General features: G+C 44.5%; 1 protein-coding gene across 3 annotated transcripts in view; it reads right to left on the bottom strand.

Annotated features, from left to right (window-relative positions):
- The window catches only part of LOC134354404 (receptor-type tyrosine-protein phosphatase H-like), an 80,117-nt gene that overhangs the window by 20,839 nt on the left and 38,167 nt on the right, over positions 1-21,111 (bottom strand). For 2 of the 3 annotated variants that reach the window (XM_063063399.1, XM_063063402.1), the window contains exons 8-11: positions 19,732-19,785; positions 18,517-18,589; positions 6,983-7,117; positions 3,479-3,601 (exon numbers count right to left, since the gene is read on the bottom strand). In XM_063063399.1, coding sequence (XP_062919469.1) covers positions 3,479-3,601; positions 6,983-7,117; positions 18,517-18,589; positions 19,732-19,785 — 385 coding nt within the window. The remainder of the gene's footprint in view (positions 1-3,478; positions 3,602-6,982; positions 7,118-18,516; positions 18,590-19,731; positions 19,786-21,111) is intronic. The other variant, XM_063063401.1, reaches the window with a different exon arrangement.

The following is a 21,111-nucleotide window of genomic DNA, read 5'->3' as shown; positions in this document are numbered from 1 at the left end:
AATATCTGGACCTGTCTCTCAGTTTTTTTACACTACCTTACTTTCCATTTTTCTATTTTTTATGTATGATTTATAATTTAAATTTTTAATATTTACTAATTTTTACTATTTTCAATATTTTTAATATTTAATATTTGTAATCCAGGGAGCGGGAAGCACGGAATCAAATATCACTGTGATGATTGTACGTTCTAGTATCAATTGTTTGGCGACAATAATGTATAAAGTATTCAGAAATCTGATGGCGGAGGGGAAGAAGCTGTTCCTGAATCATAGAGTGTGTGTCTTCAGGCTCTTGCATCTCCTCCATGATGGTAGATATCTGAACAATTTGAGACAAATGTATAATGTTTGGGAGGATCTTGGTTAGTTTTCCTGTGGTTACATCTGGGTTATTTTCAATTGAATTGATAGTTGTGATCATATGACTATCTGGATGATAATGTGGTTAACTGGATCAGCAAATCTGTGGATGACACCAAGTCTGAGGCTGTACTGACAGCGAAGAAGGCTATCATGGCTTGCAGCGGGATATGGACCGGCAGGCAAAAAGGCTGAAAAATGCAGACAGAATTTAATGCAGACATGTGGGAGATGCTGCACTTCAGTAGGACCAACCAGGGTAGGCCTTACACAGTGAGCGGTGGGGCACTGAGGAGTGTGGTAGAACAAAGGGATCTGGGAATACGGGCCCATAATTAACTGAAAGTGGCGTCTGAGGTAGTTAGGGTCATAGAGAAAGCATTTGGCACATTGGTCTTCATAAATCAAAGTACTGAGCACAGGAGACTGGATGTTATGTTGAAGTTGTATAGACATTGGTGAGGTCTAATTTGGGGTAATGTGTGCAGTTTTGGTTGGTTACCTACCCTCAGGAAAGATGTAAGTAATGTTCAAAGGGAATAGAGGAAATTTACAAAGATGTTGCTCTGTCTGGAGGACCTGAGCTATAAGGAAAGATCGAATAGGTTAGGACTTTATTCCTTGGAACATAGAAGAGGATGTAACTAGTAGAGTGGATAGGGGAGATCCAGTGGATGTGGTAAATTTGGATTTTCAAAAGGCTTTTGACAAGGTCCCACACAGGAGATTAGTGTGCAAACTTAAAGCACACGGTATTGGGGGTAAGGTATTGATGTGGATAGAGAATTGGTTAGCAGACAGGAAGCAAAGAGTGGGAATAAACGGGACCTTTTCAGAATGGCAGGCGGTGACTAGTGGGGTACCGCAAGGCTCAGTGCTGGGACCCCAGTTGTTTACAATATATATTAATGACTTGGATGAGGGAATTAAATGCAGCATCTCCAAGTTTGCGGATGACACGAAGCTGGGTGGCAGTGTTAGCTGTGAGGAGGATGCTAAGAAGATGCAGAGTGACTTGGATAGGTTGAGTGAGTGGGCAAATTCATGGCAGATGCAATTTAATGTGGATAAATGTGAAGTTATCGACTTTGGTGGCAAAAATAGGAAAACAGATTGTTATCTGAATGGTGGCCGATTAGGAAAAGGGGAGGTGCAACGAGACCTGGGTGTCATTATACACCAGTCATTGAAAGTGGGCATGCAGGTACAGCAGGCGGTGAAAAAGGCGAATGGTATGCTGGCATTTATAGCGAGAGGATTCGAGTACAGGAGCAGGGAGGTACTACTGCAGTTGTACAAGGCCTTGGTGAGACCACACCTGGAGTATTGTGTGCAGTTTTGGTCCCCTAATCTGAGGAAAGACATCCTTGCCATAGAGGGAGTACAAAGAAGGTTCACCAGATTGATTTCTGGGATGGCAGGACTTTCATATGAAGAAAGACTGGATGAACTGGGCTTGTACTTGTTGGAATTTAGAAGATTGAGGGGGGATCTGATTGAAACGTATAAAATCCCCGATGTTGGGGAAGTCCAGAACGAGGGGTCACAGTTTGAGGATAAAGGGGAAACCTTTTAGGACCGAGGTGAGGAAAAACTTCTTCACACAGAGAGTGGTGAATCTGTGGAATTCTCTGCCACAGGAAACAGTTGAGACCAGTTCATTGGCTATATTTAAGAGGGAGTTAGATATGGCCCTTGTGGCTACGGGGGTCAGGGGGTATGGAGGGAAGGCTGGGGCGGGGTTCTGAGTTGGATGATCAGCCATGATCATAATAAATGGCGGTGCAGGCTCGAAGGACCGAATGGCCTACTCCTGCACCTATTTTCTATGTTTCTATGTTACTAAGATGGAGATGAGATTTAATAGAGGTATCCAAAATTATGACGGGTATAGATAGGTTAAACACAAGCAGGCTTTTTCAACTGAGCTTGGATGGGACTACAACTCGAGCTCGTGGGTTAAGAGTGGTGAAACCTTTAGGGGGAGCGCAAAGGGAAACTTCTTCACTCAGAGAGTCATGAGAGTGCAGAATGAGCTGCCAGTGCAAATGGTCCACGCGAGCTCGATTTCAATGCTTCAGAGAAGTTTGGATAGGTACCTGAATTGTAGGGATATGGAGGGCTATGGTCCTGGCGCAGGTTGATGGGAGTAGGCAGGTTAAATGGTTTGGCATGGACTAGACGTGACGAAGGGCCTGTTCGTTTGATGTACTTTTCTATCACTCTTGTGACTCTGTGACATAGGAGCAGAATTAGGCCATTCAGCCCATCCATAATGGCTCTGCCATTCCATCATGGCTAATTTATTATCTCTTTTAACCCTATTCTCCTGCCTTCTTCCCATAACCTTTGACACCCTGACTAATCAAGAACCTATTAACCCCCACTTTAAGTGACTTGGCCTTCACGGCCACCTGTAGCAATGGATTCCACAGATTCACTAACCTCTGGCTGAAGCAGTTCTTCCTCATCTCCGTTCCAAAGGGACGACCTTCTGTACTGAGGCTGTGCCCTCTGGTCCTAGATTCCCCCACTGAAGGAACATCTTGTCCATGTCCACTCTTTCTAGGCCTTTCAATATCCGATAGGTTTCAATGAGATCCCCCCTCATTCTAAATTCCAGTAATTGCAGGTCCAGGCCCATCAAATGCTCTTCATTCCCAGAATGATTCCTTTTCATTTCCAAGATCATTCCCCTGAACCTCCTTTGGTTCCTCTCCAGCACGTTCCTTCCTTAGGTAAGGGGCTCAAAGTAGCTCACAATACTCCAAGTGCAGTCTGACCAATGCCTTAAAGTAACACACAGAAAATGCTGGAGGAACTCAGCAGGCCAGGCAGCATCTATGGAAAAGAGTAAACAGTTGACGTTTCAGACCGAGACCCTTCATCAGGGCTGGAAAAAAGTCCAGTCCTGATGAAGGGTCTCAGCCCAAAATGTCAACTGTTTACTCTTTTCCATAGATGCTGCCAGGTTTGCCGAGTTCCTCTAGCTTTTTGTGCGTGTTACTTTGACCTCCTGCATCTGTAGACTTTCTCCTGTTTGGAATGCCTTATAAAGTCTCAGTCAGCAATCAGCTAGTTCTCCATGGTGGTCTCTTTGTAAATAACTCTTCACCTTTTTGATATTAAGTTCCCTGATTGTCCAAGTAGGGCAGCGGCTTAGTGAAATGACATTCACTGTGAAGTCTCCGTAGATGTCAGTGTCGTTATCCTTTGGCCAGTATTCTTCGCATTTGTCCTGGAAACAAAACAGTTAAAAGAATGATTAGGGGACTAATCGGACTAGGAGCTGGCTTTGCAATCCTCTTCCCAGTGAGCCACGGTACTAAACGCAACCAAGTAGTTTCACTCTGGCCTCCAAGTTGGAAGATTCCAGGGTCAAACGTCTCCTAACTACTCTTCACAATTAGAATCAAGTTTAATATCACTGACAAATGTTGTGAAATTTGTTAACTTTACGGCAGCAGTACAATGAAATACATGATAAATTTAATAGAGAATAAACTGAGTTACATTAGTTATATATTAGTTATATTAGTTAAGTTAAAATAAGTAGTGCAAGAAAAAGCAGAAATATAAAAGTAGTAAGGTGGGTTCAATGTCCATTTAAAAATCAGATGGCAGAGGAGGAGGAAGCTGTTCCTGAATCACTGAGTGTGTGCCTTCAGGTTTCTGTACATCCTTCCCGACAGTAACAGTGTGAAGCGGGCATGTTTTGGGTGGTGGGACTGGACCCGGACTTCTGAGGTCAAGGGAGTGGAACTGTCCCAATGCAATGGCATTTCCACTTCTAAAACTTTTCCGCACAGGTCTCCTGTCATCATTAGACACGACAAGACAACCACCAGACTCTGAGCAGGCATGTTCTAGATGCCATTCAACATTAAGTTCTCTGGATGGGAAAGATTTGCCTCAGTCTGCCCCTCACCATTTTGCTGGATACTGAAGCAACTAAGGGAAGGAAAAGCTTCAGAGGAACATGATATCTCATCCCTGATTTTGGTGAAGTAGAGAGATGCAGGTAAATCAAGTTTCAAGGATCAACTTTATTTCCATGACATGAGTTATGAATTTCTGTGGTGTGTTGGTTGGGGTGCGACATGCAACAAAAAAGCAATAACATTTAACAATTTTAAAGAGTAAAGAATAATATAAAATATGAAGTTAGAGGTTAAAGTATGGATAGGTAATATAACATGCAAAATTATATAAAGTAAGAGTTGCATCCCCACTGCATATCCCCTGATGGCTGCTTTGAGTTTGGACCACACTGGGTATCAGCAGTTGTCCGATATACCAATTCTCTGATATTATATGTTTGCGTCATCACAGATTAATATTGGGCATGTGTTGCAGTACGTGTCTTAACTTACCCACTCCCCCGTGGGAGGCAGGAATTGGCTCGTGTAAGAAGCATTGCAGCCCCTCCCACTAGCTTCTTTACTAATGACGTCACAAAGCCGCTAGGGTTTAGATCTAGCACGCGTTCTCTTTTCCTCTTGGGTCATAGTGGAGCAGTTAGATTAGGTTGCCATGGATACGGTAGACAGTGGGGGGAGGGAGGCGAGCTGCAGTGCAAAGGGCCCGAGTACACACATTAGATAGACATTTGACACTGTGTGTATGTTTCACGTTTGCTTTGTCCTGATCCTTTGGACACTCAGTTTAGATAAGTATTTGTAACTGAGTTTGCTTGAAGGGTTTACTAACTGTTTAGTGTCTGTCTTGTCTTGTAAATAAATAGTTAACCTGCTTTCTGGAAATCTTTCTCCTATTTTCCACTCTCCTCTCCTATCAGATTCTTCCTTCTCCAGCCCTTGACCTTTCCCAACCACTTGCCTTCACTTATCACCTTCCAGCTAGCCTCTTTTGCCTCCCCACACTTTTTTTATTCTACCGTCATCGCCCCTCCTTCTCAGCCCTGATGAAGGGTCTCAACCCGAACGTCGACTGTTTACTCTTTTCCATAGATACTGCCTGACCTGTTGAGCTTTTCCAGCATTTTGTGTGTGTTTACTGGTAACGGGTCTCTCCTGTTCCCACTCACTGAACCCATGAACCTGATTTCCCACAACAAAATGAAAAAAGTGAAACAGATCTGGAAAGCTCATGGTTTAATAAGGCAAAGCAGCAGAATCAGGCTGCTCGATCCATCAAGCCAAGAATTGTACACAAGCTACCCAACCTGTTCAGCTAACGCATCACCAGTTTACTACATACTGCTGTGGGGACGTAGGTTCAATTCTGGAATTATGTACTGCCACAGATTTATAACCTCCAAGAGGACCACGTCTTTTCCTGCTTTGGAGGCTTGTATGCCTCAGTGACCTGGAGAGCTATGTTGGCTAGAGTCAGGGCTTTATGCTTTGGCTCATGGTAGGGTCACCCATGTCAAACAGGTCAAAGGATAGAGGCCAGACTAAGACTGGTCCACTGGTCCTCCAGGTTCGGAGGTTCAGCTCTGGGTTAACAACTCTGACTGGTCCAAAAAACTGTTAAGGAAACAGCAATGGGTATTCCTTTCACATCTGAGTGTGATTGTATTGCTGAGTCTCCACCCAGGACTTGCATGACTGATAGTAGTGAAAACTGAGCTACTGACATGATGAAGGAAGCCCTGAACACCATCAGAGATGGAGGACCTTCATTGTTGCCCTGAACACTATGACATAATGGGCTGTGGAGATGTTCTTCGTACACACACCCTCTCAAAGAGGCTCCTGATTTGAATGGAAGTCTGTGGGTTTTATAGTAGGGGTGAGTTTATAGCAGGGAGTATTTTGATAACAGAGAAAGACACGACACAGCTGTCATGGGGGAGCAGGGGGGAAGAAGTGCCCCCTCCCACGACAGCTTAAAGATGTCTATGGTTTCTATTAAGAATAAATTGGACAGATACATGGATGGGAGGTGTATGGACCTGCACATGGACCAGGGATATGGTCCATGTGCAGGTCAGTGGGACTAGGCAGAAAATGGTTCGGCACAGCCAAGAAGGGCCAAAAGGCCTGTTTCTGTGCTGTAGTTTTTCTATCGTTTCTATGGATTAAAGAACTGATGCCACAGATGCCAATGGGGAGGGAATGCCATTATGAAATGGAACAACCTCAAAGATATGAAAGTGATGAATTATGGTCTCTGTAAAAGTAAAAAAAAAATGGTTTGTTTTGAGCGAGAAGATTGAAGCTACTTTCCAATGACTTAATGGAGGTAGACCTTCCCTTGCAAATAATAAATGTGCATATAATTTGATTTGCTGTGAATTCGTTGTAGTTTGTTACTGTATATTAGAAGACCTTACTGAAGAGTAGATGATGCACAGTGCTATTAATGGCATGGGCATCGGAGTGGTGAGTTCAATTCTGATGTCCTCTGTAAGGAGTCTCTGTATGCCCTCCTCATGCAATTCATGATGTTTCCTCCAGGTGCTCCAGTTACCTCCCACTGTCCAAAGACATAGCAGGTAGGTTAATTGGTCATTGTAAATTGACCCATGATTAAGTTAGGGTTAGATTGGTGGTTGTTGGGGATGCTGGGCAGCACAGCTTGAATGATTGGAAGGGTTTTTTCCACGATGTATCTCCAAATAACGTAGAATAAATAAAAACTAGGGACTCACCTGATTGTGCTCCACACATTTGGTCAGCATCACAATGACCTCTGACTTCTGCTCCCAAATCATTTGCCAGAAGTCTACCACTGTATCCGGCAGGGGTCCCTGTGTAGCAATGAATGCCTTTTTGCGATTGTAACCCTACAAGGAACCAGAAGGAGAACCCTGAAGAGAAGCCAACAGAAGTAAAAGAAAATCCTGAGGTGTGAGATGCCCTCCTGGCTGGAGGTGGGAGGAGAAGGGTTGGAGTAAAAAGATGGGGTCTGGTAGAGTCTTCTCAACTAAAACCGAAAGACCTCCCAGTAAAGCCTCCATTCATTCATCCTAAGACACTAAAGCAGAGCTGATACATTACTTTTGGGCATCTAAGTGTGAGGCTAAGTTTATGGGTATAGTTTCCTCTCAATATGATCTTGTAGCAGGCAAAAACACAAGAGATTTTGCAGATGCTGGAAATCTTGAGCAGCTCACACAAAACACTGGAGGAACTCAGCAGGTCAGTTATCATCTATGAAGAGGAATAAACAGCTGATGTTCCGGGCTGAGATCCTTCATCATTGGAAAGGAAGGGGGAAGAAGCCAGAATAAAGGGCGGGGGGTGAGAGGGTTACAAGATAGCAGGTCATAGGTGAAATCAGGTGAGGGGGAAATAGAGTAGGTGATGGAGAGGGAATGAGACTGGAAGGAGATAGCTGGAAGATGTTAAGATTCCCTAAGATTAAAAGATGCCCGATGAGGTAGTCCCTATTCTGTGTTGGGTCTCACCTTTGCAGAGGAAGGCACACTGAGAGCAATAGAGGTCCCCGACAGACTCGCAGGTGAAGTGTTGCCTAAACCAGAAGGACTGAACGGCAAGAGAGGAGGTGTAGCACTCGTTACGCTTGCAGGAATAATTGCCAGGAGGGAGATCAGTGGGAAGGGATGAGGAAATCATGCAAAGAGCAATCTCTTCGGAAAACAGAGAGGTGACAGGGGAGGGAAAGATGTGCCTTTGTGATAGGATCCTGTTGAAGATGGTGGACATTATGGAGACTCGTGGGGGTGGTAGGAGAAGACAAGGGGGAACCCTATCCCTGTTATGAAGGTGGGATGATGGGGTGAGGGCAGATGTGCTGGCTTTTTGTGGGGTGTGACCAGATACTCCTCCTCTAAGAGGACCACGACCCTATCGTGATTTGGAAGCTTGTGTGCCCCAATGACCTGGAGAACCATGTTGGCTGGAGTCTGGGCTTTATGCTTTGTCTCTTGGTAGGGTCGCCCATGCCAAACAGGTCAGAGGGTAGAGGCCAGGCTAAGAGTGTTCCAGGGCTAAGAACCCTGGCTGGTCAAAAACAGATTGTTACAGAATCCTTCTTTATCTATATGTGATAGCATACGGCCATGGGCAGAGATGGAGGAACTTCATTACTTCCCTAAGTGCCAGCAAGACGTAATGAGCAGTAACTAACCAGGTACTGCTGTTCTAGCTGTCAGCTGTCTCTATCTTATCGCCATTTAATGTTTTGTGCTTGCAACGACACATGGGAACTTACTGACACTGGATGGTGCCAGAGAAGAGAAAGAATTAACATTTCAGATGGTAGGTCCTATGAGTTTATGAATTGTCCGTGTAGGAGCCACATCTGTTTTCTATATACATTGTATTTTGCGTTGTACGTTCATAATGGTAGATAGTCACATGGGTGGGGGTGTGTGGTAAAAGCGAAGAGGGTGTTGGTTACCTCTGCATGCTTTGTTTTTAGTTCAGTCTGAGTTTGGTTAGAGACAGTTAGAGGTAGAGACCGCCGGGTATGATAGATTTTTTGTTGACCTGTTAATTACGCTTAATGTGGCTTAAAAGAGTTCAATTACATTGAAGAAAGCTGAAGTACGTTTATTATGTTAAACCTGTTTATTTTTTATATCATTAGTTTTAGTTCATTAGTTTTATCACTTCAAGTTTGTTTTGCTCGTTGCTTAATAAAGGAACGAATATATTCCTTTGAATTTCAACCCTATTACAATGGATAACAAAGGTTTTGCTTCCTGAATAACGTTTGGGTGTATCTTTCGGATTTTGGACTGCTGATCATGAAAATCATCCTAAAATTTTCCTATCGCATGCCTTTTTAAAAAAAAAATCATCTCTTTGTTATTTCAATTCCTCATTCAAGTAAATTAAAATGTTGTACAATGTAAGCTGAAAAGTTTTCTATCTTGTTCAGACATGCTTAGGCAGGGCAGATGCTGCATGGCAGGACAGGATTCAGAAAGGATATAAACTTCCATTAAGGTTTTTGATATTTGAGACAGATGTTTCCCAGAGTAACAGATTATCATGATTAAGGAAGGCATTTTTATTGGTCTACAAATCAAACAAGTCAGCAATGACAGGCAATTTGAGGAACTTCTAGTGGGACCAGTGAAAATCACATGGAAGGCATTCAAGGATGTTGTTGAAAATTTTCTTGGCAACTACAGAGCACCAAACTACGTGCAGCTGGTTGACAACATGCTTCAAACACACAATACCATGAAATACAACATGTCACTAAAGATTCATTTTCTGCACTCCCATTTAGACTTCTTCCCTGCAAATCTTGGTGCAGTCAGTGACAAGCATGGTGAAAGGTTTCACCAGGACATTGCAGTCATGGAGAAACGGTATCAGGGCAACCGGATTCCATCAATGCTGGCTAATTGTAGTTGGACATTTAATTTCTTGTTTTTCCAAACTTCTACGTGATACGAGTCTTAAATTATTGCTCCACTCTCTAGGCCTTTCAATTTTCACAAAATTCTGGAGCTCAGCAGGCCAGGCAGCATTTGTGGAAAAGAGTATAGCTGATGTTTCAGGCCGAGACCGTTCAACAGATCCTAATGAAGGGTCTCGACCCATAACATCGACTGTACTCTTTTCCACAGACACTGCCTGGCCTGCTGAGTTCCTCCAGCATTTTGTGTGTGTTGCTTGGATTTTCAGCATCTGCAGATTTTCTCTTGTTTACCTTTCAATATTCGATAGCTTTCAATGAGATACCCCCCCCCCCCATTCTTCTTAACTCCAGCAAGCACAGGCCCAAAGCCATCAAATGCTCCTCATACATTAACCCTTTCATTCCCGGGATTATTCTCATGTACCTCCTCTGGACCCTCTCCATTGCCAGTACATCGTTTTTTAGGTAAGGTGCCCAAAACTGCTCACAATACTCCAAGTGCGGTCTGACCAGTGCCTTATCTAAGGCTTCGTCTGATCAAATGCGTTTGACCAGAAAAATTCACTCCTTCTCCCTCTGCAGTTGCTTGGTCTGTTCAATATTTCCATCACTTTCTGTTTTAGTTCAGACCTCCAGCACCTGGGATGCTTGATTCTTGGAGCTGAACTGGGAGTGTGAGGGCAAGAGAAATTGAGACCTAGAGATGACAGTTCACATCCTAACATGGATTAGAGGACTATGGCCCAGGTAGAGGCGTCAATGGGATTAGGCAGAACAACAGTTCGGCTTGGATTAGATGGGCCAAAGGGCCTGTTTCTGTGATGTAGTGATATATGACTCTGACTCGATTGAAGTTGGTACTTTTAAACAGTTAAAGAACAGGGAATTAAGGAAAGTTAGCATCTGTGCTGCTGACCGGTTTCCAGTTCACTGCAAGTTCCCATCGGGTCATGCTAATCCTTTATGAGTGGCACAGCGGTTGCAGCTGCTGCTTCTCAGCTCCAGTGACCTGCTTGAGCCTGACCTCAGATGCTGTCTGAGTAAAGTTCGCACATCTTCCTCTGACAACGCACTGTTTCCTCTGGGTGCTCTAGCTATGGCCTGTAATTCCAAAACATTAAACTAATTCAGAGACAGACACAGGAGTCTGAAATGCGGGTCTAACTTTAGGTTTACTTTAAGTGAGGCGTGCACATATCACGAGGTAGCATGATGAGGTATGCAATTCACATATTTATACTCATAACCTGTAATTAATTACTTAAATGAACAAGAATGCTTAATCGAACTATACATTTAGCCGGTTCTGCTCTGCGACGTTTTACACTGCTCTCCTCGGCGCTGAGGCTGTGAGACTGCTCCGGTTACTACGTACTTCGTGACTGCGAGCTTCATGGCGATTTGCCCCGCTATATGACGAACTGAGACCGAATCTGTGGGCCTATTCCGGCTTCGCCGGGGTTCAGGTTCACGGACTCAATTTCATTTTGAAAGCTGTTAATTGCTTTTATCGTTTGCATGGTTCGTGTTTTCTTCCTCTCTTTCTCTGCGCATTGGGTGTTGTCTTTTTTAAAATTGGGTTCTTGCGGGTTTCCTGCTTTGTGGCTGCTTGTAAGCAGACAAATCTCAAGGTTGTATAATTTGATAACAAATGTACTTTGAACTTTGATTGATATATATATTCAGAGTACGTTATCATCAAAGATTGTATACAACCTTGAGATTTGCTTGCTCTCAAAGAAACCCAAAGGAACCCAATTAAAGAAAAAAAAGAATAAAAATAAAAGACCAACACCCGATGAACAAGAGAAAGAAAAAGACACAAACCATGCTAACATTTCAAGCGGACAACAGCATTCCGAACCAAGCAACACATACAAAGCGCTGGAGGAACTCAGCGGGCCAGGCAGCATCTCTGGGAAAAAGTACAGTCGACGTTTCGGGCTGAGATAGAAGATCTGAAAGCTGGGGGGGGGGGAGGGGAGAGAGAGACACACCAGGTGATAGGTGAAACTTGGAGGGAGAGGGATGAAGCAAAGAGCTGGGAAGTTTATTGGTGAAAGAGACAGAAGGCCATGGAAGAAAGAAGAAAGCCGAGGGGTGGGTGCAGGAACACCAAAGGGAGGAGATGGGTGGGCAAAGAGATAACATGATAGAGGGACAAGGGGATGGGAAATGGTAAATTCCTCCAGCATTTTGTCTATGTTGCTCGGATTTCCAGTATCTGCAGATTTTCTCTTGTTTGCATTCCGAACCAAATTGAGTCCTCAGGTTCAAACCCAGAGCAGCCTGGAGTAGGCCCAAAACCTCGCTTACCAGCTCATCATGTTAGTGGGCACAGAGCACAGCAGACAGGGGAGTCTTCATAGCCTCAGCGCCATGGAGAGAGGAGTGACCATCACGGAGAGCGAGCGAAATCAGCTCTCACTTTGGATCCTGACACCCCGATATGAAACAAGGAAGGAAGGAAAAAATCTGCCAGCCTTATCTAATCTGACAAACGTGTGACCCGATTCCACACCCTCATGACTAATTCTCGAGTTTCTTTTTCCTTGATACCTTCTCATGGGAGAGTAAAAACGAGTAATAAATGTTGCCCTCACAGTCGGAGAGGGTGAGAAGTGGAGAAGAGATGATCGCTAGGCTGATTCAGTGTGCTGTGTGCATGATGTGGGAGGTCTGGAACACTGATGGTGCCTCTGGATCCCACACCTGCAGAAAATGTGTCCAGATTCAGCTTCTGAAGGACCGTGTTGCAGCACTGGAGAGGCAACTGGATGACGTTAGGTTAATCCGGGACAACGAGAGTTTTCTGGACAGGACCTACAGTGAGGTCGTTACACCCAGGATACAGGAAGAGAGTAGGAGGACGACGATGAGCAAGGAAAGGATGCTTGAAATACAGGAGACCCCAGGAGATGTGCCTCTCGTAAACAGGTTCTCCCTCTTGGAAGCTGTCGGGACAGAAGACACTGCCAGTCTGAGAGGTGGACGGCTCTGTGAATCAACAATTGGCGCTGAGGCAAACCCAAGGAGACAGAAGTCAGGCAGAGCCGTGGTAGTAGGGGACTCCATAGTGAGGGGTACAGAAAGGGGTTTCTGCGGCAACAGGCGGGATTTAAGGATGGTGTGTTGCCTCACTGGTGCCAGGATCCAGGACGTCACGGACCGATTACAAGGAATCCTCAAGGGTGAAGGAGAACATCCGGAAGTGGTGGTGCATGTCGCACAAATGACGTGGGAAAGAAGAGGAAAGACATTCTACAGCGCGACTTCAGAGAACTCGGAAGAAGGCTGAAAAGCAGGACTTCCAGGGTGGTTATCTCCGGTTTGCTTCCAGTTCCTCGTGCTGGAGTGGTCAAGAACAGGGAGATAATGGATCTGAATGTGTGGCTGAGGAACTGGTGCAGGAATCAAGGATTTACATTCTTGGACCACTGGGGTATGTTTCGGGGTAAGGATGAATTGTACAAAAGGGACGGGTTGCACCTTAATAAGCGGGGCACCAGCATTCTGGCACAGGTTTGCCTCTGCAACGCGGGTGTGCTTAAACTAAGTAGTGGGGGGGAGGGGACGAACTGGAAATATAAGGATGGAGATAAAGGGAAAGTGAGAATAAGAAAAGTTAAGAAAGGCAGCAGAATCAACAGAGCAGAAAGCTCAAGAAGGGATCGTACAGTATGGCCAAGTGAAATAGGAATTGATATGGGAGGTGAGGGGAGTTATGAACTAAAAGTATTATGTATGAATGCACGGAGTATAAGAAATAAAGTAGATGAGCTTGAGGCACAGTTGGAAATTGGTAAGTGTGATGTTGTGGGAATAACAGAGACATGGCTTCAAGTGGACAGGGCCTGGGAAATAAATATTCAAGGGTATACGTCCTATCGAAAGGACAGACTGATGGGCAGAGGGGGTGGGGTGGCTCTGTTGGTGAAGAATGATATTCAGTCCATTGTGCGGGGGGACATAGGAAGGAGACGTAGAGTCAGTGTGGATAGAACTGAGAAATTCTAAGGGTAGAAAGACCCTAATGGGAGTTATCTACAGGCCCCCAAACAGTAGTCTGGATGTAGGGTGTAAGTTGAATCAAGAGTTAAAATTTGCATGTCGCAAAGGTAATGCTACAGTTGTTATGGGGAACTTCATCATGCAGGTAGACTGGAGGAATCAGGTTGGTACTGGACCCCAAGAAAGGGAGTTTGTGGAGTCCCTCCGAGATGGATCCTTAGAACAGCTTGTACTGGAGCCTACCAGAGAGAACGCAATTCTAGATTTACTGTTGTGCAATGAACTGGATTTGATCAGGGACCTCTAGGTAAAGGAGCCATCAGGAGATAGTGACCATAATATGATAAGTTTTAATCTACAATTTGAGAGGGAGAAGGGAAACTCGGAAGTGTCAGTACTACAGTTGAACAAAGCGAACTATGGTGCTATGAGGGAGGAGCTGGCCAAAGTTCAATGGAACAATACCCTAGCAGGGATGACAGTGGAACAGCAACGGCAAGTGTTTCTGGGAATAATGCGGAAGGTGCAGGATCAGTTCGTTCCAAAGAGGAAGAAAGATCCTAAGGGGAGTAAGGGGAGGCCGCGGCTGACAAGGGAAGTAATGGACAGCATAAGAATAAAAGAGAAGAAGTATAACATAGCAAAGACGAGTGGGAAGCCAGAGGATTGGGAAACTTTTAAAGAGCAACAGAAGGTAACTAAAAAGGCAATACGCAGAGAAAAAATTAGGTACGAAGGTAAACTAGCCAAGAATATAAAGGAGGATAGTAAAAGCTTCTTTAGGTATGTGAAAAGGAAAAAAATAGTTAAGACCAAAATTGGGCCCTTGAAGACAGAAGCGGGTGAATTTATTATGGGGAACAAGGAAATGGCAGACGAGTTGAACAGGTACTTTGGATCTGTCTTCACTAGGGAAGACACAGACAATCTCCCAGATGTAAGTGGCCAAAAAACCTAGGGTAATGGATGAATTGAAGGAAATTTATATTAGGCAGGAAATGGTGTTGTATAGGCTGTTGGGTCTGAAGGCTGATAGGTCCCCGGGACCTGATGCTCTGCATCCCAGGGTACTTAAGGAAGTGGCTTTAGAAATCGTGGACGTATTGGTAATCATTTTCCAATGTTCTATAGATTCAGGATCAGTTACTGTGGATTGGAGGGTGGCTAATGTTGTCCCTCTCTTCAAGAAGGGAGGAAGAGAGAAAACAGGGAATTATAGACCGGTTAGCCTGACGTCAGTGGTGGGAAAGATGCTGGAGTCAATTATAAAAGATGAAATTACAACACATCTGGATAGCAGTAACAGAATTGGTCCGAGTCAGCATGGGTTTACGAAGGGGAAATGGTGCTTGACTAATCTTCTGGAATTTTTTGAGGATGTAACTATGAAAATGGACAAGGGAGAGCCAGTGGATGTAGTGTACCTGGACTTTCAGAAAGCCTTTGATAAAGTCCCACAGAGGAGATTAGTGGGCAAAATTAGGGCACATGGTATTGGGGGCAGAGTACTGACATGGATTGAAAATTGGCTGGCTGACAGAAAACAAAGAGTAGTGATTAACGGGTCTCTTTTGGAATGGCAGGCAGTGACCAGTGGGGTACCACAGGGTTCAGTGCTGGGACCGCAGCTGTTTACAATATATATTAATGATTTAGATGAAGGAATTAAGAGTAACATTAGCAAATTTACGATGACACAGAGCTGGGAGGCAGTGTGAAATGTGAGGAGGATGTTATGAGAATGCAGGGTGACTTGGACAGGCTGGGTGAGTGGGCAGATGCATGGCAGATGCAGTTTAATGTGGATAAATGTGAGGTTATCCACTTTGGTGGTAAGAATAGGAAGGCAGATTACTATCTAAATGGAGTCAAGTTAGGAAAAGGGGAAGCACAACGAGATCTAGGTGTTCTTGTACATCAGTCACTGAAAGCAAGCATGCAAGTACAGCAGGCAGTGAAAAAGGCTAATGGCATTCTGGCCTTCATAACAAGGGGAATTGAGTATAAGAGCAAAGAGGTCCTTCTGCAGCTGTACAGGGCCCTGGTGAGACCACACCTGGAGTACTGTGTGCAGTTTTGGTCTCCAAATTTGAGGAAGGACATTCTTGCTATTGAGGGAGTGCAGCGTAGGTTCACAAGGTTAATTCCTGGAATGGCGGGACTGTCATATATCGAAAGATTGGAGCGACTGGGCTTGTATACTCTGGAACTTAGAAGGCTGAGAGGGGATCTTATTGAGACATATAAGATTATTAAGGGATTGGACACGCTGGAGGCAGGAAGCATGTTCCCGCTGATGGGTGAGTCCAGAACCAGAGGCCACAGTTTAAGAATTTAGGGGTAGGCCATTTAGAACGGAGTTGAGGAAAAACTTTTTCACCCAGAGAGTGGTGGATATATGGAATGCTCTGCCCCAGAAGGCTGTGGAGGCCAAGTCTCTGGATGCTTTCAAGAAAGAGACGGATAGAGCTCTTAAAGATAGCAGAATCAAAGGTTATGGGGATAAGGCAGGAACTGGATACTGATAGTGGATGATCAGCCATGATCACAGTGAATGGCGGTGCTGGCTCGAAGGGCCGAATGGCCTACTCCTGCACCTATTGTCTATTGTCTATTGTCTAAATGAGGAACAGTAACAAAATAAGGAAGTAATTCCTGATTACTTTCAGCTATAGGGGAACCAAAGGGATTCAACCTCCCTCTCCTTAGTCATCACAATCCACAGATTAGACAACTGACAAAGGTAATCGCAGTCTTTCAGAACTTTCAGTTTTAAGACTACAAGATGTAGGAGCAGAATTAGTCCATTCAGCCCATTGAGTCTGCTTATTCCATCATGGTTGATTTATTAGCCCTCTCAACCCCATTCTCCTGAGACTTTTGATGCCTCGACTAATCAAGAACCTATATGTTAGGTATTTAATATTTAAGTAATATTTGAGGGATCTAGTATATATATAGGTTAATTAAGCTTTCTTGTTTGTTTAAATAATTAATTATGGGTTATATGTAAAACTATGATAATTACATAAGTCATCACGCTACCACATGATCCGTGCGCGCCTTGTTAAAAGTAAAGATGAAGCTAGATCCATGTTCCCAGACTCTTGTGTCTTCCTTGAAATTAGTTTAATGTTTTGAAGTTACAAAATGTAACACTATAAACCTCCGCTTTAAATGACTTGGCCTCCACAGCCACCTGTGGCAATGAATTTCACAGATACATCATCATGTGTTGCCTCACTGGTGCCAGGATCCAGGACGTCACGGACCGATTACAAGGAATCCTCAAGGGTGAAGGAGAACATCCGGAAGTGGTGGTACATGTCCTGGGAAGTGCTTCCCCAATCTTGGAAAGGCAAAAATTAAACGTGGAGTGGAAGGATACTTGAGTGCCTCTCAAATTCCAACTCAACATCCCGTCTCGAGAGGTGGAAACAGGCGAGGCTGGCCAACAGGGCTCTGGTGAAGCTCTGTAGGCCAATCCCCTGTACAGTGGATACAATGGTTACAAAAACATTGATGAACTCCAACCATACTATCGACTTTGTGAGAAGGGTTTTATCATCGAGTGAGCACATGGCACAGCACAGGGAAAGCCATCAGGATCCTGCATGGCCAACTTCTCTTTTGTCATCAAAGCTCATTTATCTGTCTTGGGCTTTGTGTGGGAACCATGTACCAGACAGGAAAATAACACCTCAAGCTTTCATCAATCAGTGCCCGAGAAGGATCCTAAACATCAGATGGACTGACAGGCCCTGTGGGGAAAACACCAACCAGGAATCCATAGAGATACAAACAGAAGTGGAAGTGGATTGGCCACATCTCGAGGAAGCCAACCAGCACCATCCCTCGGCAGGCATTAAAATGGAATCCCCAAGGAAAAAGGAAAAAGGACATGGAGGAGAGACGTCGAGGCCGAAATTAGACAACGGGGACACCCCAGGTGCCCCCTCAAGCAACTAGGTCAGATCAGAGTTCAATGGAGACAGGAAGTCATCGATGGCCTATGCTCCACTGGGAGCTAAGGGGCCAAGAAGAAGAAAAAGATACTTGAGTATCCATTATTATTGATCTGTTCAATTGGCAAGCAAGGGACTTAGCATCAGCAAGAGTTTCGCTATTTAACAATCTTTTGATGCTCATTTATAGATATAGCACAGTAACAGACCCTGTCAGCCCAACAAGCCTTCTTTGCCCAATTAACCTACTAACCTATGTAAATGGGATGTGGAAGGAAACCGGGAAACCTGGAAGACACCCACACGGTTGTGGGGAGAGTGTACAATCTCGTTACAGACAACGGGCCGCTGGTGCTGTAAAGCGTTATGTTAACTGTAGTGCTATTGAGCCAGCTGTAATACAATATTATTGTAATATAACCTGAACTTGCATTGGAAGCTAATCAAGGACATGATGACTACATCGATTTGGGGTTGCAAAACGAAGTTCAGTGCTTGGATGATCTTGTACTAAAAAGATTGAGAAGGGCTGTACTTGGGCAGCACACCTGCACTTGCATTCATTGGTAATGCACTGGTGGGTCCCTGCCCACCATGGTCCTTAGATGACAAAATCTGCAGATGCTGGAAATCTCTGCAACTCACACAAAATGCTGGAGGAACTCAGCATGTAAGGCAGCATCTCTGGAAAAGAGTAAACAGTTGACATTTCAGGCTGAGATCCTTCATCAGGACTTCATCAAGGACCACCATAGTTCTCATTCACTTGTACAATGTGTTCATCACCTGCCTTTGACAATGCTCTGCACTTTCTAGTTAAGCAAGTTCTCAGGAGTTTGAAGTGAATATTTCAACGAAACATACACACCCGATATTCGCTAGAAAAGCCAATGTTTTTGTTGCACAGCACGTAGCTCTTGTATTCACTCACGGGGATGGGCCTGGGGAGCAAAACAAAGTGTAGGTGACTTTACTTGATTCAGATGTTCACCCTAACTCAGCTAGTGCTGACTCATTAGGTTCTGCAATGCAAACCTAACACGAAACTCTAGGCTTATGTTTCAGTGTTACCTTGAGCAAGTTCTGCAATATTAAAAGAGTCTTAGCCTTCTCTCTCATCTTTCAAATGAAACAAAAGACCAAGACCATGCATTCTTTCTTTGCTCCCATCAAAAGGCCTTTGGCCTTGTTGTCAAGGGCAGTTGTACTGTTTTGCAGTGACTCATCCCTTAATCATGAACTCAAGAATTTCTGCAGATGCTGGAAATCCAAAGCAACACACACAAAATGCTGGAGGAATTCAGTAGGTCAGATAGTACACACATATCACTGGGCATTATACCACTGCTTGGTGCAATATCAGTCTGCAAGCTACCAGCTGCGTGGCTGTGTAAGGTTGTTATAGCCAGGGAAGGCAGTGGCGAATAGCTCCTACTACTATTGAATGTTCCCAATGGTATGCATCTCAAATCGCCTCTGGCGTAGCTAACTCACGGCTTAGTTACTAAGCCTGCGGGAACCATTTACACTGGCAGAATGGGCAAAGTAGGATTACTGGCACCTGAACACCAGTCACTTTGGGCAGATGGGACTCATCAGCCATTGTTGGCAGCTCATCTAGAAGGAAAACTCATCTCAAACCTCCTCTGCCTGTCAGCTATAGCCACTCATGGGGAGCAAACCCCAAGGAAAAGTCTAGAGCTAAAGTCCCTAAGGCAGTCCTATGCTGATCAGCAACCCCTGCAATACCACTGGTGTCTGAATGTATCAGTCTCTGCCGTTCCTCTGGATTCATCAGCTGTGTGGAGAGGGGGAGCCTGCTACATGGGAAGCAGCTTGCTCTCCACATAGTTGCGCTCTGACTTGCGTATCACGTAAATGACTAAAAAGCAATGTCCTTGGTCGGCCCCTGAACAGTGGAGGGCTTCAGGCAAGATGCTATTAAATTAGAGAGAGGGGCCAATGTAATTCAGAGTACAGCCAGCACTGATGGAGAGACAGCAGCTGCAGTATCATAGACAGTGGTGGAGGTAGGGGAGGGAGACAACCCAAGTCATCAAGAACACAAAAAAAATCCACGTACTTGTATGCTGAAGAAAGGGCAATCGTTGATAAAAATTCTGACTCACGATTCATCCTGGAATGATAAAAATGACTTGTTAATGTCAATTTCTATCACTGTAATATATTAAAATTTCTTAAGACATTCTGCAACAGAAATTGATGTTGATCTGTATATTAAATTGGGTCCTATAGGACTAAAGAAAAACAGAGGTAGAGAGTTTTAGGAAGAAATACCAGAATTTGAGGCGTAGATTGATCCATGGATGATAAGTTTAGGGGAGTGTAGACGCTCAGTGGCCATGTTATTAGCTACCCCCTGTACCTAATAGAATGGCCACTGAGTGTATGTTCATTGTCTTCTGCTGCTGTAGCCCATCCTCTTCAAGGTTCAATGTGTTGTGCACACAGAGGTGCTCTCCTGCACACCACTGTTGTAATGTTGTTATTTGAGTTACTGTCGCCTTCCTGTCAGCTTGAACCATTCCGGCTATTTTTCTCTGTCGTCTGGCATTTTCACCCACAGAACTACCACTCACTGGATGTCTTTTTGTTTCTCACACCGTTCCCTGTGTACACTATCGTATTTGTAAGTAGGATGCCGTGCACAATCCTGATTTGATGGAGACAGCCATGAGAAGCACGAAGGAACATCTGGAGAAACTTCTGAAGTGCCCGCTTTGCTGCCACTGCTACTGCGCGATCGAGAATCTCTGGAGGGGAAGGCCCCAAATCCTTGGCTTTGCCTGTTGCCGGGGCCGAGGTCGAAGCGCTTGGCAGAGATGGTGCTTGGTGCTCGGTGTCGGAGGGCTGGTCGGAGGCTTGACATTTTTGGACAGACTCAAGAGTCGGCTGTGGTCGGCTGCTTCCAGGGTGCTGCATCAGCAAGTTTGCAGCGCTGGAAGCTCATGGCAGGAAGAGAGTTTCTCTTCCTTCTACCATCTGCGTGAGATGATGGGACTTTCGAGAGACTTTGAGATTTTTTTTTACCGTGCCCATGGTCTGTTCTTCTATCAAATTACGGTATTGCTTTGTACTATTGTAACTATATGTTATAATTATGTGGTTTTTGTACAAACTTTGTAAGTTTTTTAGTCTTGGTTTGTCTTGTGTTTCTGTGATATCATTCTGGAAGAACATTGTATCATTTCTTAATGCATGCATTACTAAATGATAATAAAAGAGGACTGCGTGTCCTCAATCTAATCTAATCTAATCTAAAGACTGAAAATCCCAGGGGATCAGCAGTTTGAGATTCTCAAACTACCCCATCTGACACCAGCAATCATTCCATGGTCAAAGCCACTTAGATCACATTTCTTCCCCACTCTGATGTTCAGTCTGAACAACAACTGAAGTTCTTCTTCTTCTATTTCCGGCGGTTTAGACGCATCTAGGCGGA

Source organism: Mobula hypostoma, chromosome 11 (genome assembly GCF_963921235.1).
Source record: "Mobula hypostoma chromosome 11, sMobHyp1.1, whole genome shotgun sequence".
Taxonomy (NCBI): Eukaryota; Metazoa; Chordata; class Chondrichthyes; order Myliobatiformes; family Myliobatidae; genus Mobula; species Mobula hypostoma.
Note: the sequence above shows the minus strand (reverse complement) of the source record. Positions and strands in the feature narration are given on the sequence as shown.